This window comes from Oncorhynchus tshawytscha, linkage group LG26 (genome assembly GCF_018296145.1).
Source record: "Oncorhynchus tshawytscha isolate Ot180627B linkage group LG26, Otsh_v2.0, whole genome shotgun sequence".
NCBI lineage: Eukaryota > Metazoa > Chordata > Actinopteri > Salmoniformes > Salmonidae > Oncorhynchus > Oncorhynchus tshawytscha.
In genome coordinates, this window is record NC_056454.1 from 30,836,452 (window position 1) to 30,858,295 (window position 21,844).

Here is a 21,844-nt window from a genome sequence, read left to right on the forward strand (position 1 = left end):
AACAGTAGGTTAACTGCCGTGTTCAGGGGCAGAACGACAGATTTTTACCTTGTCAGCTGGGAGGATTTGATCTAGCAACCTTTCGGTTACTGGCCCAATACTCTAACCACTAGGCTACCTGCCTCCTCAAAAATACCCTACTCTCCCCTACACTAAAAGGGCGTTATCATAACGTTCACAATTTCACAGTATTATTACAACCTCATAGTGTGGAAATATACACTGAGTGTATAAAACATTAGGAACACCTGCTCATTCCATGACATAGACTGACCAGGTGAATACAGGTGAAAGCTATGATCCCTTATTGATGTCACTTGTTAAATCCACTTTAGTTGGTGTAGATGAAGGGGCAGAGACACGTTAAAGAAGGACTTTTAAGCCTTGAGACAATTGAGACATGGATTGTGTATGTTTGCCAGTCAGAGGGTGAATGGGCAAGACAAAATATTTAAGTGCCTTTGAACGGGGGTATGGTAATATGTGCTAGGCGCACCGGTTTGAGTTGTCAAGAACTGTAACACTGCTGGGCTTTTCATGCTCAACAGTTACCCGTGTTTTATCAAGAATGGTCCACCACCCAAAGGACATCCAGCCAACTTGACACAACTGTGGGAAGCATTGAGTCAACATGGGCCAGCATCCCTGTCGAACCCTTCCGACACCTTATAGAGTCCATGCCCTGAAAAATTTAGGCTGTTCTGACTGTTCTTAGGAAGGTGTTAAAGTAAAAGGTTTTGTACACTCAGTGTATATAAAACACAGGAAAATCACGTTTTGGAATTCACTTTGTCTTTAAGTACAAACCTTTCACACCTGCTACTTCTAGTACATCCTGTCTGTCTATCTGTACCTGAGGCTGAAATGTAGAATTTAAAAAAAAATGTTTATAAACCCACTCAGATTTATCATTATATTATGTCAAATGTAATTTCCCAAGACATGATGCTGGTGCTGGGAGTTGTGTTCTACTGTATATATATATAGTCCTATAGGTTGTGGCCTACTGCATGTGTCTATTCTATTTCACAGTATGCGGACACTAGTGTGGAAAATGTGTTTTATAAAACATTTTGTGACAACTGCTGATGTAAAAAGGGCTTTATAAGATACATTTGATTGAGTCTCTTAAGGGTGTGTCCTACTGAACATGTTATGTGGGGTGTGGACCATGTGAATTTGTACTGTCTAGCTGTGTCCATGCTCTTTCTTTCTTTCTTTCTTTCTTTCTTTCTTTCTTTCTTTCTTTCTTTCTTTCTTTCTTTCTTTCTTTCTTTCTTTCTTTCTTTCTTTCTTTCTTTCTTCTTTCTTTCTTGTCTGTTTCCTCTCTTTCCCTCGCTTTCTCTCACTTCCCCCTGCTCTCTTTTTTTTCTCTCTCTCTTACCAGTAGGCCGTTGTGTTTTCCTCTGAACAGCCTCAAGTCCACAACTAGCAGGGACACAGGCATCTGGCTTGAAGAATGATTAACTAATATCAGTATTGCTCACAATCTGTTGATTTACGAGTTATTAGTCTCACCTGGCTTTAGTCATGTTGGTGAATGTTGTGACATAATAGTTGTTGTTGTTAAGTGTTGTTTTCCACAGAGAGAGGCCTCACTCTCTGAGGGTTGTCAGGGAGAGTTGAGATTTGCAAAAATAAAAAAACATTTCCAATTCACACATGCTATTAACACACACATGTACATGTGTGAAATAGTACAAATATAAGCACCCATTACATGATTATTAATATTATTCTTGGCTGCCACACCCACCCCTTGGTAGACTCTGGCTGGGATCTGAAGCCAGTTCATTAAAGGTTCAGTGCAGTCATTTTATCTCAATATCAAATCATTTCTGGGTAACAATTAAGTACCTTACTGTGATTGTTTTAAATTAAAATGGAAAAAAATAGCAATTTCTCAAGCAATAATTTTGCTTGGACTGACTGGGAGTGGTCTGAGTGGGGAGAGGAAAACTGTTATTGGCAGAGAGGTTTGGAACTATCTTTCTTATTGGTCTATTAACAAATTTACTCCATGGTGATGTCACCATCGAAGGCCAAACTCCATCCCTCCAAAACAGGCAAAAATTTCAAGCGGTCAAACAGCACTTACACTAAAAGGGCATTATCATAATTTTCACAATTTCACAGGCAAATTTACATTCAATGATGAGACCGCCCATTTCCAAATGACAGAGGCAAATGCAGCACATTGCAATGCTCGCAGTTCTACCTCCAGTTACTGCAGGTGCATTTGAGCCCCGCGCTCAACAATGCCTGCCGAAGCTGGTAAATAGCAAATTTACAAATACATTTAAAAATGTTAAACATTAAGACACGATCATTAAAAGTAACTCATCAAGGTGAGATGAAGTAAAACTCATATAGGCCTATGTTTATATTATTAAACCTAATCATTTTTAGGGTTATTTTTATTTCCCTGGACTTACTTTAATTGTGTACATTTGAATATAGGAAATGACATATAGTCAATAATATTGTGTCTAAATGGTTGCCTTTTTAAAGTAGATTCAACACATCATGTTTTACAGTGTACTGAGAATGTGTCAGTACACATGTGTTGTTTCCCACCATTTGTTCATTCTGCTACATCCCATCCCCTTCTTTGATCATCAGCTGTTGTCAAACACACATGGATCTGAAAATACTATTATCTTCCTCAATATTGTGCAGCGAATTCTACTAGATAAAAGGGTGAAATTAGTATGACATCCTGGCATTTAAAGCATACTCAATTTTTAAAATGTCACATACTATAACACTTTCTGTTTTTACATGCCAAAAATGGCTTCTATTTAGAACGCAGGTATGGATATTCCTACATAGACATGTCCTACATTCCTACATGTCTTCATGTAAAGACAGGAGCAGCAGTAACTATTCTAGATCAGTGGTTCCGTAGAATTTTCTAGATCAGTAGTTCTGTGAACCACCTGGATTCTACTGTGAACCTCCAGATAATCTAAACAACTGGTATATATGAAACGGCACGCTATTCCCCACAGTGCATCATCCTGTTGTCCATTGTGCTCTGTCTGGCCAAAAGTAATGTGTTATTCTACAGGGAGAAACAACAACAGGGGTCTACGCCGCCACACAATAGAAATACCTGACAACACATTGTTCTAACTCAGGGTTTCCCAAACTTGGTCCTGGGGCACGTTTTGGTTTTTACCCAAGGATTCAAATAACCAACTCATTATCAAGCTTTGTTTATTATAAATCAGCTGTGTAGTGCTAGGGCAACAAAAAAATGCATCCAGGGGGTGCCCCATGCAGGACCAAGTTTGGTATCCCCTGTTCTAACTCACCTGAACATTACCTGTCAATCACCTCACGCATTGGCAAGGTTACCCACACAATTACTCATTAACTCTCACAGCTTATTGTACAATATAGATTCCATACAAGCTCTAACAGTCTCATGTCAGAATTAGACGTCCATCCATGTTTCTCAAATGTCCAATTTTGAAGTTGTTCCAAACAAAGTGTTTAAGGTTAGGCATTAACTCAGAATTCTTAAGTTTAGGCATTAACTCTGAATTCTTAAGGTTAGGCATTAACTCTGAATTCTTAAGGTTAGGCATTAACTCAGAATTCTTAAGTTTAGGCATTAACTCAGAATTCTTAAGGTTAGGCATTAACTCTGAATTCTTAAGGTTAGGCATTAACTCTGAATTCTTAAGGTTAGGCATTAACTCAGAATTCTTAAGTTTAGGCATTAACTCAGAATTCTTAAGTTTAGGCATTAACTCAGAATTCTTAAGTTTAGGCATTAACTCTGAATTCTTAAGGTTAGGCATTAACTCAGAATTCTTAAGTTTAGGCATTAACTCTGAATTCTTAAGTTTAGGCATTAACTCTGAATTCTTAAGGTTAGGCATTAACTATGAATTCTTAAGTTTAGGCATTAACTATGAATTCTTAAGTTTAGGCATTAACTCAGAATTCTTAAGTTTAGGCATTAACTCTGAATTCTTAAGTTTAGGCATTAACTCTGAATGGTTAAGTGTTAAGGTTTTGGGTTTTGATGTCCTCAGATATGAATAGATGTCGAATACTGACTTGTGTCACAGGTGAACTGCCTGAGATTGCTTGAATCTGCGCTGTGTGTGTAAATGGAGCCCATGTTGTGTATTCTCTTTAGGTTCTTATGACAATGACAAGTTACAGTATATTACAGTCTGTTACAGTATATTATAGTCTGTTACAGTATATTACAGTCTGTTACAGTATATTACAGTCTGTTACTGAATGTCAGAGTCAGAACTGCCCATGTAGTTAAACTCCTTGAGTTGTAGTTTGCCCTGCTTTTATTACAGCACTGTGTAGGAGAGGGTCTGCTCCCTCTCTCTCATTCTCTTGACTCTGTGTGTTTGTGTGGATGTGTGTGTGTGGGGGGGGTGTAACTCTGCCAATATCAGCCAGCCTCTTATAGTTCCTATAGGTAAAGCCCTCGCTCTGTAATGTTGTGGAGCCTCCAAACACAAACATTCTGTTCTCTTCTCTTCCCTAGGTTGTCTATTTAACACACACAGAATATAGGAAGGAGGCTTTCTATTTAACACACACATGGAATATAGGAGGGAGTCTGTCTATTTAACACACACATGGAATATAGGAGGGAGGCTGTCTATTTAACACACACACACATGGAATATAGGAGGGAGGCTGTCTATTTAACACACACATGGAATATAGGAGGGAGGCTGTCTATTTAACACACACACACATGGAATATAGGAGGGAGGCTGTCTATTTAACACACACATGGAATATAGGAGGGAGGCTGTCTATTTAACACACACATGGAATATAGGAGGGAGTCTGTCTATTTAACACACACATGGAATATAGGAGGGAGGCTGTCTATTTAACACACACATGGAATATAGGAGGGAGGCTGTCTATTTAACACACACACACATACAGAATATAGGAGGGAGGCTGTCTACTTAACACACACATGGAATATAGGAGGGAGGCTGTCTATTTAACACACACATGGAATATAGGAGGGAGTCTGTCTATTTAACACACACATGGAATATAGGAGGGAGGCTGTCTATTTCACAGATACACACACACACGGACACACAGGACACACGGACACAGAATTTTTAGATTTTACCTTTATTTAACTAGGCATGTCAGTTAAGAACAAATTCTTAATTCTTTTCAATGACAGACTAGGAACAGTGGGGTAACTGCCTTGTTCAGAGGCAGAACGACAGATTTTTACCTTGTCAGCTCGGAGATTCAATCTCGCAACCTTTCGGTTACTAGTCCAACGCACTAACCACTAGACTACCTGCCGGCCCAATATAGAGGGAGGCTGTCTATTTAACACACACATGGAATATACTGTATCTGTACAATATATCTTTATAGAATCTGAAACACAGACTGTCTGAGCAAAATTCGGTGCCGACCTGGCTAGGCTGGGAGATTTGGGAGAGGACAGGGAGTGCTTCTCACGGTCTCCCTAATCTTTGTCGGCTGGGTAGTGATACAGTATGTGCGAAGGATACCTACTGTTTGTGTGTGAAGGTATGTGCGTAAGGAGCCTGTATAAAATGGATGGTTTTGTTCAACGGACTAGGACGTCCTCGTGAATAAACATTTTGGCTATTCAACCATAATCTTACAAATTCAGGTTTGCAGACTGAGCAGTTTAATTGAAGCTCAGTTTATGAACATTGATAACATAATTCATATAACACTAATACATACTGCTCCTTAAAACTACTGTTCCTTAAGACTACTGTTCATTAAGACTACTGTACCTAATACATACTGTTCCTTAAGACTACTGTATCTTAAACATACTGCACATACATGTGGGTGGGGGATCCACATACAATTATACAGCGTGTTGCTGTTCTCCTCTGATATCAGAGCTTTTCTTAGCTGAATGACTTGTGTGTGTGTGCATGCGAGTGTGCATCTGTTTAATACAGATAGCCTCACTCTTATATTCCGTATGTGTGTGTGTGTTAAATAGACAGCCTCCCTCCTATATTCCATGTGTGTGTTAAATAGACAGCCTCCCTCCTATATTCTGTATGTGTGTGTGTGTGTTAAATAGACAGCCTCCCTCCTATATTCCATGTGTGTGTTAAATAGACAGCCTCCCTCCTATATTCCATGTGTGTGTTAAATAGACAGCCTCCTCCTATATTCCATGTGTGTGTTAAATAGACAGCCTCCCTCCTATATTCCATGTGTGTGTTAAATAGACAGCCTCCCTCCTATATTCCATGTGTGTGTGTGTTAAATAGACAGCCTCCCTCCTATATTCCATGTGTGTGTTAAATAGACAGCCTCCCTCCTAGTATATTGTTTTACCCTAATTCTGAATAAAACTACACACCTCATTAATGATACTTTTACTGATTGAAACTTCACACATCATTAATAATACTTTTATGATTCTAATCAATTTCATACAATTATATGGTTTCAGGGTGGAATATTCTAATCATTAATGTAAACATATAAATTCCATTATCAATCCACCATTAATGACTAAATAATAAACACTGAGATATCAAACACTAGATGGAAACATAAATGGTACACAAGAATAATCCAAACCAATACATGTATGTACATTCAATATTCATCCGTGACTGTTATAGGCCTATATCCAATTATAACTCTTCCTGTTAGGATTTTTATTACAATCTTCATAAAAAAACAGTCTAAACATTAAAAATAGTCTCATCCAACATTGGCTCCTCGTAGTTAAAAGAAACGGAGCCATCTACTAGGCCTGGAGGCTTGTACTCGTCATCCCACTGGCCGGAGCTCGGAATCGGTCCATATCTCACCATCTGTTGCGTCACTGACCTCTCCAGAGTCCTGGTGATCAAACCTCTCACGCATGGGACCAAACAACATCCACACAGAACCAAAACACTCATACAGGTGAAAGTTGCCCACAACACAGTGATTATGAAATTTTTCCATTTCCCAAACATACTGTCAAACCACTTTGTTAGAGAATTATCCAGCCCAGAGTTTTCTGCTAATTCGTGAGCTAATGTGGTTAAACCAGCTAGGGCCTTGATCACTGATCCATCTGGAGCTGTGTTATCGGGGATGAAAGTACAACATTCTGATCCGAATATCACACACACCATACCCTTATCAGCCAGTAACATATCCAATGCTATTTTATTCTGCCATACCATCAAACTAGTAGCAGCTGTTTGATCTGCTAACCCTTTTATCGCATCTCTAGTATAATTGGTGAACCGCTGTTGGTTATAGTAGATATAATTTATCCAATCTACATTTTTATTGAGGGTTGACCACCAGAAGATGCTTGATTCCAATCCAGCCCATATCTGATTCCAATCCAGCCCATATCTGATTCCTAGCTTTGAACTCATCAGGCACCCCCCTTGGAACCCCAATGCTATTGATGTAAACTCTATTGTCAAAGGACCCTGATGGAGCACTCCTTCTTTCTCTTCTACCTGGCACTAGGTCTTTGTGTTGGATAAGGGTGAAGGGCATGCCTAACTGCACTAGTGCACAAATACCGGTCCAATTTGTAGGCAGGTTAGGCCACAGCTTCATACCTCCACACCCCACCAAACATCCGCTCTAGGCCTTTTTATCTTACTAAAGTCCTCGGGAACTCAACCATCCAGTCAGGTCCCTCATTGTCTTGTCGGTTGTAACATTCTCTGTCCTATTGCATGTTCTTACTTCCCCTACGTCCCACCCATGTGTGATGTATCGAGCCATACAATAGTAATTTCCTCCTGTAACTGTGAAAGGGGGAAGTCTGGATGTAATGGGCACATGGGGATACAGATAATGCAGATCAATGCAACTGTCATTGTATGGCTTCCCTGCCTTCATGAACAGCTTTACCATACAGGCCGTTCCCCTGGGTGAATCAATTCCAACAAGTGGAAACGCGGTGGTTGTCAACTGAGGTTTGGCTATGGCACAGGCTTAACATTCTTCTTTAGCTACTGATCTGGCTGTATACTGAATCCATTCCAACCATAGGTTGGAATCCCCAAAACCAGTTTCCACCTCAATCACTTCCTTCAGATCTTTCATCTGAACTATCCGCACCGGTCCCTGGCTCTGGACGACTCCACGGGTAATGTCCGTTTCGTCAGGGGTACTGCTGGTATTCTGGATGGCTGTAGAACTCTCGCCAGCTCTATCCTCTGTTACCCGGAATGGTACTGTAGTGTCAACCGAAACCTGGTCAAAACCAACATACCATAACCCTAGATCCTCTTTCTTTACATTTTTAATGGTAATTCGTACCTTTATGCAATACTTCCCTTGCTCCAGGTTACAGTCAAAAACCCTCACCTTCACTATACTCCATCTTCTTCCATACTGGGTATGTGGATTTATATAACCCTCTCTCTCAGTGTGAGCTATGACCTGTTTCCATGAACTACATGGGGACCTGCACAGATATCTTCCATAAAGGCTCATAGTTCTAGACTGCCAAGGGGTTAGAGACCCCATTTGGTCTACATAGAACTCGACTGTCTCGCTATTATTTAGAATGAATTAGTCTTTCAATTTAACCTAAACAAGCTATTCAAATGTTCAGTTTATATCTTAAACAAACACTAACATCCGTATCTTTCCAGGCAAAATATATCAATAGTTGTTTTACAATCCGAAACCCAAATTTTAGTCTATCGCATCTAGGCTGAGATACAAACCAGAGTGTCTCGTGTGGTAGGCAAGAATTCTACCACTGGACCACCAACACAATTGAAATGACAGAGACGCAAATTACCCTATTATCATAAATATCTGTAGTAAAATCAGGCACGTACTACCGAGACAATTCCCAGAAAATAGCCCTAATTTAAAGGTCCAAGCATTTCTCCAGCGAGGAATCTCATTAATCTCGCTCTCGTTGTCTCTGCCTCTCTCTTTCTCTCCCGATTGTCGCACCTGTCCTTCCCCTTATGTTTGCAATTTCGGTGGTTGTGTCCTACTCAGTCACAATGTTTACAGGGAGCCTTACATTCCTGGGTGAAATGTCCTGTCTCATCGCAATTGAAACATTTTCTATTCTCCTTAACCTTTCCTCGACAACATTCCCCTGAAAAGGCAGCATGCGAATTTCAAACATATAAACATATAAAAAAATATGTAACTTTCACACAGCAAATGAAAAATAAACATCTTGTTAATCTACCCATCGTGTCCAATTTAAAAAATGCTTTACAGCTAAAGCACAACATATGATTATGTTAGGTCAGAGTCAAGTCACAAAAACACACACAGCTATTTTCCAGCCAAATATAGGAGTCACAAAAAGCAGAAATATAGATACAATTAATCACTAACCTTTGATGATCTTCATCAGATGACACTCATAGGACATCATGTAACACAATACATGATTGTTTTGTTCGATAATGTGCATATTTATATCCAAAACTCTCAGTTTACATTGGCGTGGTATGTGCAGTAATGTTTTGATTCCAAAACATCCGGGGATTTTAGCAGAAATACTCATAATAAACATTGAGAAAAGATACTAGTGTTATTCACAGAATTACAGATATACTTCTCTTTAATGTAACTGCTGTGTCAGATTTCAAAAAACTTTACGGAAAAAGCATAATCTGAGAACGGCGCTCAGAACTCAAAACAGCCAGAGTAATAGCCGCCATTTTGGAATCAACAAAGTTAGAAACAACACCATAAATATTCACTTACCTTTGATGATCTTCATCAGAAGGCACTCCCAGGAATCCCAGTTCGACAATAAATGACTGATTTGTTCTATAAAGTTCCATAATTTATGTCAAAATAGCCACTTGTTGCTAGCGTGTTCAGCCCAGTAATCCATCTTCATGAGGTGCGAGAATTTCATCCAGACGTGTCATGAGACCGAGGCTCTCTGCCAGACCACTGACTCAAACAGGTCTCATGAGCCCCTCCTTTATAGTAGAATCCTCATTCAACTTTCAAAAGACGGTTGACATCTAGTGGAAGCCCTAGGAAGTGCAACCTTATCCATATCTCAATGTTTACTCGGTAGGCAAAGCTTTGAAAAACTACAAACCTCAGATGTCCCACTTCCTGGTTGGATTTTTCTCAGGTTTTCGCCTGCCATATGAGTTCTGTTATACTCACAGACATCATTCAAACAGTTTTAGAAACTTCAGAGTGTTTTCTATCCAATACTAATAATAATATGCATATATTAGCATCTGAGACAGAGTAGGAGGCAGTTCACTCTGGGCACACTATTCATCCAAAAGTGAAAATGCTGCTCCCTATCCCAAAAAGGTTATATATTGTACAGATATAATGTTTTACCCTAATTCTGACTAAAATTACACACATCATTAATTATACTTTTACTGACTAAAACTACACACATCGTTTATAATAATTTTATGATTCATGATTTATTTAATTTATGATTTATGACATAAAATTATATGGTTTCAGGGTGGAATATTCTAATCATTCATTTAAACATATAAATTCCATTATCAATTAGGTACAGTAGTCTTAATGAACAGTAGTCTTAAGTCTCTGTCTTTCTTTTCCTGACATACAGTACATATAGTACACACACATTATGACATGCCTGCCTTGGTCATTGTTGATGGATTGTGTTTCAGGACTATTGATTCTGGTCTTTAGAACAGGGATGGGCAACTCCAGTCTCTGAGGGTCATAGAGTGTGTAGACTTTTGTTCCAACTCAGCTCGAACACCTAATTCAACTAGTCAGCTATTCAGTGTGGCCCATTAAATCAGAAGGTGGATCAGGAGTAGGGCTGAAACAAAAGCACACACTCTGCACACACTGTGCCCCACTAGGGCCAGCTGGCCATGTCTGGTTGAGAGAAAGAAGAGTGTTGGAGTGAGAAGGTAGTCTGCTGTTTCGCCTCTACACTCTCTGGCACAATGCTGCACCTTACTTACAATAGGGGAATATCACTGCCCCCTATGACTGCAACGCACACACACACACACACACACACACATACACACACACACACACACACTAGAGTAGTCCTGCCAATCTGAAAGTCGACGTCTGTCTGAATATTTATTGATGATGTTATAAAATGTGATGTGGGACACCATACCTGTTGCCTGCTAAAGGAAAAGTATGTTCCTCTCTCCAGAAGACCCTGCTGCTGAGCCAGAAACAAAGGAAGCAGAGGCAGAAGCAGCAGAGCCTGAGGCAGAAGCAGAGGAAGTAGCCGCAGAGGAGGCCCCAGCAGCTGAGGAGGGCCCGACAGGAGAAGTGGAGGAGGCTGCAAGTTCTGAGGTTGCTCTGACTACAGACCAAGAGGCTGCAGCTGCAGAAGAGGAGGCTCCGACTACAGACCAAGAGGCTGCAGCTGCAGAAGAGGAGGCTCCGGCTACAAAGGATGAGGCTGCAACTGCAGAAGGAGAGGCTTCGACAGAGGACACGGAAGTAGTAGAAGAACCAGCAGTGGAAGTAGAGGTGGCCCCTGAAGCTGAGCCAGAACCAGGTGAGCCACACGCACACGCACATACGCACATACGCACGCACGCACACACACACACACACACACACACACACACACACACACACACACACACACACACACACACACACACACACACACAGTTGTTAATGGTTATTGTTGTGTTTCAAAGGGGAGGTGGCAGAACCAGAAGCAGAGGAACCTGCTGTAGAAGAGGAAGCTGCAGGTCAGACACCCCTTATAACTACAGTACATTCATGACCTTTGCATGTCTATTAAGTGTATGTGACCCATTTCCATTCATTTAGCTGTATGGTAGTGTTGTGTATGAACAAGTTCTTGGATCCATTTGTCCTTACTTTTGGGAATCTAAAGTGGAGGGGCTGGAGGTTCAGGTGAAGTCGGTGGGGAGAGTCAATTTAGTTTGCCTTCTGAGGACTGACTGACAGAGTCAACAGCCTGCCACAGCAACAGATCCTGACATTCTAGCCAATGACCTTTTAGAGTTCCCACAGGACAATGTAGAAGTTCAATTATAGACAAAATGTATGTTGGAATGCAAGGCCAAAGTGTCCTGAAAGAAGTTTTAAACTGTTGAACTCAAACTGTATATCCAAATATATTGATACTGTGATTCTGCCAGTGTGTAGGCCTCAATGCACTCTCCTCTAACAGTGTAAATTAAAATGAATTTATATTAGTTTTCTCCTTCAAAATACACATGCTGGCATACACACTCACCCCCATCCCTCTCTGTGTAGTTCTTACTTTATTATGAAATGTGTGTTTAATGCCTAGATTCACTCCAGACCGTGGAAGATCGACTTCATGGCTGACTTCACATTTAAAGATAATTTACGTTTGAACTGGCATAATGAGCTCAGCCGCCCCCACATTCCCATGTTCACAGAGACTGCATACACGGAAGACGCTGAAACGCAGTCGAACATGGGAACATAGCCTTTAAAGGGCGGCTGAACTCACCGTTTTTGCCTGGGCTTGCTCCTAGGTTTTCTGCTGCTCATTAAAAAAAAGTGATTTGCGTAATGGGGTGTGGTTCGATGTGGGTGTGCTATGATCGCTATATCGTACCCTGGAAGTTATTGTTGTTTGTCCCTCTTGAATCCTCGCAGCCACAACATAGCCACAACCACTTCACTCTCAAAATAGTTTATTAATTGAAGATACACTATATATACAACGGTATGTGGACACCCCTTAAAATGAGTAGATTCGGCTATTTCAGTCACACCCATTGCTGACAGGTGTATCTGGAGTGGTGTAAAGCTTGTCGCTATTGAACTCTGGAGCAGTGGAAATGCATTCTCTGGAGTGATGAATCACGCTTCACCATCTGGCAGTCCGACGGATTAATCTGGGTTTGGCAGATGCCAGGAGCACGCTAACTGTCTGAATGCATAGTGACAACTGTAACGTTTGATGGAGGAGGAATAATGGTCCATACAGAAGTGGTTTGTTGAGATCAGTGTGAAAGAACTTGACTTGCCTGCACAGAGCCCTGATCTCATTCCCATCAATCACCTTTGGGATGAATTGGAACACCAACTGCGAGACAGGCCTAATCGCCCAACATCAGTGCCCAACCTCACTAACACTCTTGTGGCTGAATGGAAGCAAGTCCCTTGCAGCAATATCCAGTGGAAAGCTTACCCAGAAGAGTGGAGACTGTTATAGCAGCAAAGGGGGACCAACTCTATATTAATGCCCATGATTTTGGAATGAGATGTTCGATGAGCAGGGGTCCACATACTTTTGGTCATGTAGTGTAAATCAATAAATCTGTAATACATTTTGATGTTTCTGTCGGGGAGGTCTTAGTCGTGAAATTTCTGCTAAGGTGTTTTGTGCAGTATTTCTGAAGTATTTTTTTTTGCATGAAAACGAGTCAGCTGCTGCGGTGCTAAGCTAACTCACCATTGTTTAGAAACATGCTGTTAGTACGGACTGATTTCTGAGAATAGGTCTACAACTTCATCAGCAAGCTGTTAAACTATCCTTAATAAAGGACAAGCTACACACTGTTTATCAGTGCCCAAAATCAACAGCTAGCTAAGTTCCATTTTTGTCAATGAAGCTATCTAGTAGCTAGCAGGCACATTCAGCAAGCAGGCTACGTTAGCTAAATCAGCTTGTGTGCTTCGGTGCTGTTTTGTTTTTACAACTTTCTCACTATCTATTACCATCTAGTTGGCAGTGTTTCATAGGGAATCATGCTACAGAACAGGTTGTGATTGGACACAAGACGCTCGCAAATAGGTTTTGAATTTTGGAATAATGACAATTGACATTTGGGATGCAAGTGTGCACTGTCTAAATTCTCATTTTGCCCAAAACAGTGTGCAGATTCGAGTGATCACTGTCATATCAGCAAGTGGCCACTCGATAAAGGGCTTAGGGACCAAGTGTCCTTTCAACATAACAATGGCAATGTGTTTTCTTATGTAAACAAGTCTGAGGCGCTGCATAATGGACAGGTCTGTCTCGATGTCTGTAGGTTCTGCTATTATTAGAAATAGTGCGATCAGCGCAGCTGTTTCTCTGTGCATGACAATTCTCCCTAGGCGTTACCATCCCCGTGTAGTGGGCATCATTGAAATCAAAACCCAACCCTCAAATATCCAATGTATCTCGGAACGTAACAGATTCCCTAAATCTCGTAAATCTCGGTTTTGGAAGATACTGACTTTATGACCAGAATTATGCTATTTACACTTTGTGTAAATATAGGATGTTTCCAACCAGTTAAGATGTTTTTCGAGATCAGCTGCCCTTTAGAAGGTGCATAGCCGAAAGGGGCGATCAGATTAAATCCCGACCTAAATCACAGTTTAGATCTGTTTTCTGTGAGTGATAAGAGTGATGGGTTAAAATAGTATTACTGTAATAAGTATCACATTTGCCAATGATGTCCTCTCAGTATAGTCATGGTATCTGATAAAGGTCTGTTTGTTTCTCAGAGTCTGAAGCGGCGCCTGCACCAGAAGACGGAGGTAAAACACGTCAACACATTCACACCCCTCCTACCTCTAAACCCCTGATCTATTAACCATCACCTCTCACCTGCACACATTTACAGTTAGACATTGACATCTGAGTGGTGTTCATTAGGCCCAAAACACAAAACACTTGAAATGGAAAAATGTAAATATATAGCTCAGGTAGTACCTGCTCTGTTTTCAACGTGTTTTCCCCGGTATGCTGAACAAACAACTCTGCATCTCAGACAGTCATCAATCAACCTGCATGTGCTGCTTATATTTATCTGTGTTTATGGCTGTTTCTGTGTGTCTGTTTCCATTGCAGGTGAACTAGATCTGTCTGAAGCTGTTGAACCAGGTAAGGATGGTTTACTTACTGTGGTACTGTCAATACCAAAATAGCAGTATTCCCCTCTGCATTTATAAGACTGCAGATTTCTGATGAGACAGTAAAGATGGTTTACTATAGAACTAGTAGAACAAAACAGTTACTGTGTTTCAGAAGCTCTGTTATCAGACTCTCGCGAGGTGGCATTTATTAATGTTAGGTAATCCAGGTCACCTTCCACTGCTGCAGTTACAGCTAGGCCTACAACAGTGGTGTCACAGATACCACTAGTCTGTGCAGTCTGTAGTGCTACTGTAGTCCTCTGTGTTTAGCTTGGCCATTATTGCAGCAGTCCTATCTGTACTGACATCCATTCCAGGGCAGTGCTCTATGTTCTCATCCTCAAGGGACATTCCACCTGTTCTCTTCAGTTCTGGATGTTGTTCTTTACCATAATGACTGCCACAGCCGGGTTCTGTCAACAATCAGAATAGATACACCCGCGAGGTGTGACCATGCTCCAGAGTAGGCTACTCCCCTTACTCCAATGTAATTAGCCTACCTTTAGCGTCATCCTAAGCAAACTACTGACACGAGTTTTCAGCAGCCTCACATATCGTTATTAACATAAGTGAATGTTACAACAAATGATTTGCATGATACTTATTCTGCCTCTCTAATTTGTTAACCGGCCTTCTAACACTGACAGTAAAGCTAGCAAAGCTGTCGTATTATACTTTCTTCACTGTTTGTTAGATTTTTTGCAAGTTAGCTGACGTTAGCTGGCTGGCTAGCGAGAGAAGTTCATCTCAATCTAATTTGCTAGGCTTAGACACGTCATGTAACTACTTCCAGCCTTTGCCTGCCCTTGGAACGGTCTAGGTATATAGAAAAATTGATTATTTTTGGCTTGCCTATATGTCCTTTCAACTTGCCGGAAACCAGCTGAAGAGACAACCCTACTATTGCTCAAACAAAACGGTACCTAACAGCTTTTCGCATCTTAAAAGCAGGGTTAGTTAGCTAATTGAAGAAAGTCAATGTCAATAGGCTCTTTGGCTGATAATCATGACGTACATTCCATGCGACAGTCTGTTCATGCTAACATTTTTACGTTTAGAATGAAAGTGTTTTTTTAGGTATAATGTAGTTTGTTGATTAAGACAACAAAGTATTTAAAAAATGACCAACCAGACTTGATACATATGAATTAATTAAGCAGGGTTTATTAAAAATAGACATTTCCAAACAAATAGAAGAAGATGTTTCAGTATAATACAATACGCTATGAAAAAAGATACATTTATCAATAATAGCTGTAGATGACAAAAAGGCTTTTGACCGTCTTGAATGGCCTTTTCTATTAAAAACATTGTAAGCTTTCAACTTACCAGCTGAAATAATTAATTTAATACAAATATAATATACAGGGGGGCAATCAAGTATTTAGTCAGCCACCAATTGTGCAAGTTCTCCCACTTAAAAAGCTGAGAGAGGCCTGTAATTTTCATCATAGGTACACTTCAACTATTGACAGACAAAATGAGGAAAAGAAATCCAGAAAATCACATTGTAGGTTTTTTAATGAATTTATTTGCAATTGAAAACTCAATGCCCCCCTTGCTAAAAATATTTTCAGAATACTCTAAAATCTCAGGATATAAAACGTGGAAAATGTTATAATGGCAAAATAATAACTCACGGTGCAAGTCCTAATCCAGGCACTTGTCCTCTACCTTCTGGACTACTGCAACTCGCTCTTGGCTGTTGTAAACCCCTGCAACGTATCCAGAATGCACAACCTGCCTGGTTTTCAACCTTCCCAAGTTCTCTCATGTCACCCCGCTCCTCCACACACTCAATTGGCTTCCAGTCGAAGCTCGTATCCTCTACAAGACTATGGTGCTTACCTATGGAACAGCAAGAGGAATTGCCTTTCCCTACCTTCAGGCTATGCTCAAACTCTACACCCCAGCCCGAGCACTCCGTTCTGCCACCTCAGGTCTCTTGGCCCCCCCACCCCTACAAAAGAGCAGCTCCCGCTCAGCCCAATCTAAACACTTCTCTGTCCTGGCACCTGGCAATGGTGGAACCAGCTTCCCCCTGAAGCTAGGACAGCATATCTTCCAAACAGTATCTTAGTCCTCCTCACTTTGACCCCCCCCCAAAAAAATAAAACAAGCCGAACCAGCATTTGCACATGAACCGACCCCCTTTCTCTGACTCTACTGATAGCTACTTTGAGGAAAAATGACCTTTCTATTCCTGTGATATGTGGTTGTCCCACCTAGCTATCTGAAGATGAATGCCATTGAATGCCATTACTAAGTAAGAGCATCTTCTACATGACTCAAATGTAAAAAGTACAGATCTACACAGCAATCCTTTAAGTGTAAAACTAACAATAATCAATGCCTTCTGGGAATGATTTAGTACAAAAGTTATCGGCAGAGTCAGAAAGTTGGCTGTCATAAGTATTACAATGTAAATGTGCTTTTAATCTGTCTGCTTATTTCAAGACGTCATATGTGACTCACCACCTGGATTTGATATTATGTAGCAACATTTGAAATTGTGTTTTTTACATTGGATAAAAGGAGAGACTCAGAGCTACAAAATTATATATCATACACTGCATTTGAGGAACAATGGGAAAGTAATTCTGCTTTTAAAGTTGATAAACTTGTAAACTCACTTTTGAAAAAATGGCCTTTGAATATTTTGGTATCTAGTGAAGAGCTCTTTGTCTACACCCATTCAGCATCGTTCACATCCTCTTAAGCTTTAGCCCTCCCATCTCGTTTTGCTCTCGGAGCGTTCAGAGCGCACACTAGATGCTCTGGCCAATTATTTGTTTACCACTGGATAACATGAAAACAGCCTAACCAGCCAGTCAGTCATTCAGCCAGCCAACCTCTCACTCATGCTTTGCTGACACTGGCCATATTCAATGGGTGTTGTACCCTTTAGCTTAAGACTAGCTAAACAATGAACCTAGCTAGGTAAACTATGTGTAAGATCACACACATGTAACGATAACAAGCCAGCCACCTAACTTTACTTAGTTAAACATCAATGAACATATTGCCAAATCATGTTCTTACTAGCTAACCAACCATGTTCAATGGTTGCCAACGCAATGAAACAAAATAACCACAACCAAAATCTGTCTGTCTGCATGGAGATTGTCTCCTCAATGAATGGGGAAAGGTGCATTTATCCTGGGACACACCCGAGCCCAGGTGTGTCCCATTTCACTGACGACCCTCCGGGCTCCGCCCACCGACATCCTATTAAGGAAAACAAGAGCAAAGAGAAAGAATTCGGCAGACAGAGTGGGAGGGTCATCACACATGCAAGTTTGTTATTAAGGCACATGAAAGTTCACATGATCCAGAAGGCATTTCTGACAAAAAAGCACTTTGATAAAAAATAAAAACATTCAAAAAGCTCTGAAACGGGTCACATATTTATTTTTTATTTAACTAGGCAAGTCAGTCACAAATTCTTATTTACAGATTTTTACCTTGTCAGCCCGGGGATTCGATCTAACATCCTTTCACGATGGGTTGGCTGATGCTCTTTTTGTCAATTGTCTTGAAAAAACATATACTAAAAACTGGAAATCAACCAATTCTCCCTCATTAAGACAATCGAACAATCATATGCTTCATTATCTGAATATTGAAAGAGCGTGAGAGACAGAGAGAAACAAAATGGTGGAATTTGAGGACGTGGCAGAGAGTAGTGCAGGCACTGGAGATTGGGGTGGGAACAGGTGGGTCTGGGCATGGGTGATGTTGTTGATGTTTGTGTTTGTCTGTGTGTTGTTTTTTGTATGTGTATGTTTTGGTATCTATTGTTTGAAAAAAAATGTCAATAGAATCAACACATTTTTTTAAAGACTAACCAAGCATATCCTAAATGTTTAATTAGAATTATAAAAAAAATGAATATTGCCGTTGACGGATTATGAGTAAAGGAAGAACATTTCACATAATAGTAACGGAAGTGCCCTACGGCTGTACCCTACAGCACGTTAAAGCCATGCCTCGCCGTGAGAGAGAGAGAGAGAAAGAGAAAGAGAAAGAGAGTTAAAACAACTGAAGGACAAGAGTCTCTGTTCTTCTTCCTGTCTCACCTCTCTTCGATCCTCCCTGACAACCCCTGTCTCACCTCTCCTCCCTCCTTCACAGAAGCTGAGCCTGAAGCACAAGAGGAGAGCGAGCCCACAAAGGAGACACCCATGGGAGGGAAGAGCCGCCGAGGGGGCTCAGTTGGTTAGTATCTTATACTGGTGGTGGTGGCTACAACACATACAATATATAGGAATATATATATATATATACAGTGGAACCAGGCAGGCTAGAAAGTTATACAACACTATTAAATATAAATGTTATTACAGGCCCAGGCTAAAAGAACTGACTAAAGCACAATATAGAACCAGGCAGGCTTGCGAGTATGGAACCAGACACATGTCCTGAACATTCCTACATCATTATTGCTGTTGAATATCTTTATGTTTGAAGCCTGAAATGTCACTTGCTCCAGCATTAAAAGGATCCATATGCAAAGTTCAGCAGAGGGGCCAGAGCATCAACTACATTACAGACACTCTTTCCAGACCATACCACAGAAGCAGGCACTGTATATATATATATATATATATATATATATATACATTACCTTTACTAGGCAAGTCAGTTAAAAGGTATATATATATATATATATATATATATATATACATTACCTTTACTAGGCAAGTCAGTTAAAAGGTAAGGCACAAGGGGGTGTGGTATATGGCCAATATACCACGGCTAAGGGCTGTTCTTATGCACAATGCAACGCGGAGTGCCTGGATACAGACCTTAGCCGTGGTAAATTGGCCATATACCACACCCCCTTGTGTCTTATTGCTATTATAAACTAATTACCAACATAATTAAAGCAGAAAAAATAAACGTTTTGTCATTTATACCACAGCTGTCAGCCAATCAGCATTCAGGGCTCAAACCACCCAGTTTATAATATGTGAATTATTGTGGATGTGTTAGTGTGTGTGTGTTTTATTTGTGTGTGTGTTATGTTAATAATTGTGTGTTTCTTTCTATTCTCTTCTGAACAGGCACAGCGGAAGCTCAAGGTAAGTCCTTCTCCCTCCCTCTCTGTCTTTTTTCTCTGTGTCCATCCTGTGGAATGGTTTTTAGTTTCCATACTGTGGAATGGTTTTTAGTTTCCATCCTGTGGAATGGTTTTTAGTTTCCATCCTGTGGAATGGTTTTTAGTTTCCATACTGTGGAATGGTTTTTAGTTTCCATACTGTGGAATGGTTTTTAGTTTCCATCCTGTGGAATGGTTTTTAGTTTCCATCCTGTGGAATGGTTTTTAGTTTCCTAACTGTGGAATGGTTTTTAGTTTCCATACTGTGGAATGGTTTTTAGTTTCCATCCTGTGGAATGGTTTTTAGTTTCCATACTGTGATAGCGGGGATCATTGATGGGGGCTAAGTGTTTTACCTGTCCCTTCTTGTCTCAGAGGGTTCTCTCCCCCACATTCCATTTCTATCGTGTGTGTGTGTGTGTGTGTGTGTGTGTGTGTGTGTCTGCGTATGTGCGTATGAGGACACGGTGTCCTCTCAGACACTACTGAGCACGTGCAGACAGTGTGCATGGGGGATGTGTAGTTTCTATAGTACCTGCCTAAACCGCCCACCTGCGAACGTTTGGTGCAGTTTATTACTGTGTAATGAAATTCCGAAAATCTTGAAATCAGCATTTCTCCTACCACTTTTAAAAGGGGGAGATCCAACTCTTTTAAATATTTATAGGCCAATCTCAAAGCTGTCAACCCTGGTGAAAATACTTGAAACCCTTGTGAGTGAACAGCTAAAAGAGTTTTTATTTACTTACTCTATTTTACCAATCGGGCTTCAGGAAGAAGCATAACACAATTACAGCAGCCATGAAGGTTTTAAATTATATCACTGAAGCCATTGACAAAAAACAGCACTGTGTCTCACTTTTTATTGATCTCTCTTAGGCTTTTGATACAGTTGATCATGCTATACTAAGGCAGAGAATGTCAAGTGTAGGTCTTTCAGTGCATGCAGTTGCATGGTTTGCTAACTATCTGTCTGATAGAACTCAGTGCACTCAATTTGATGGGCTTATGTCTGTTAAATTGTCTGTCTTTAATGGTGTGCCCCAAGGCTCTGTACTTGGTCCTCTCTTATTCACTATTTAAATAATTGATTTAGACAAAATTGTCCAGAATGCGCAACTTCATTTTTATGCTGATGATACTGTTATTTACTGTTGTGCCTCGTCTCTTACAAAAGCTTTCCAGAACTAGCAAACTGCTTTTTATACTGTTCAACATACCTTGTGTCAATTGAAGCTTATCTTCAATACTGACAAAACTAAACTAATGGTGTTTTCTAAAGCAAGAAATAGACCTCTGAACCTTTTACCACCTGTCAGGGCAAGGAGATTGAGGTTGTAACCTCATATAAATATCTTGGAATTTTAATTGATGACGGCCTCTTTAGAATTGCATATTCAACAACTTACCAAAACATTTAAGCTGAAATAGGGATTTTATTTTAGGAATAAGGCCTGTTTTTCTTTTGAAGCCAGAAGGAGGCTAGTATCAGCTACATTTATGCCTTTACTAGACTATGGGGATATTGTAACGGCTTTCTTTAGGTGAAGTAGAGGCGGACCAAAATGCAGCGTGGTGGTTATTCATGTTCTTTAATTTATAAAGACACTACACATGAGATAACTAACAAAAAACATGAGAAAACCTAAAACAGTCCCATCTGGTGCAAACACAAAGACAGGAACAATCACCCACAAACACACAGTGAAACCCAGGCTACCTAACTATGGATCCCAATCAGAGACAATGACTAACACCTGCCTCTGATTGAGAACCATATCAGGCCAGACATAGAAATAGACAAACAAGACATCCAACATAGAATGCCCACTCAGATCACACCCTGACCAACCAAAACATAGAAAC

At 40.4% G+C, this 21,844-nt stretch overlaps 1 protein-coding gene across 1 annotated transcript in view; it reads left to right on the forward strand.

Annotated features, from left to right (window-relative positions):
- Positions 1–21,844, forward strand: part of LOC112223576 (serine-aspartate repeat-containing protein I-like) — a 28,341-nt gene that overhangs the window by 3,536 nt on the left and 2,961 nt on the right. Inside the window, exons 2-7 of the mRNA XM_024386650.2 lie at positions 11,159–11,512; positions 11,661–11,714; positions 14,467–14,499; positions 14,813–14,845; positions 19,012–19,095; positions 19,944–19,961. Coding sequence (XP_024242418.1) covers positions 11,159–11,512; positions 11,661–11,714; positions 14,467–14,499; positions 14,813–14,845; positions 19,012–19,095; positions 19,944–19,961 — 576 coding nt within the window. The remainder of the gene's footprint in view (positions 1–11,158; positions 11,513–11,660; positions 11,715–14,466; positions 14,500–14,812; positions 14,846–19,011; positions 19,096–19,943; positions 19,962–21,844) is intronic.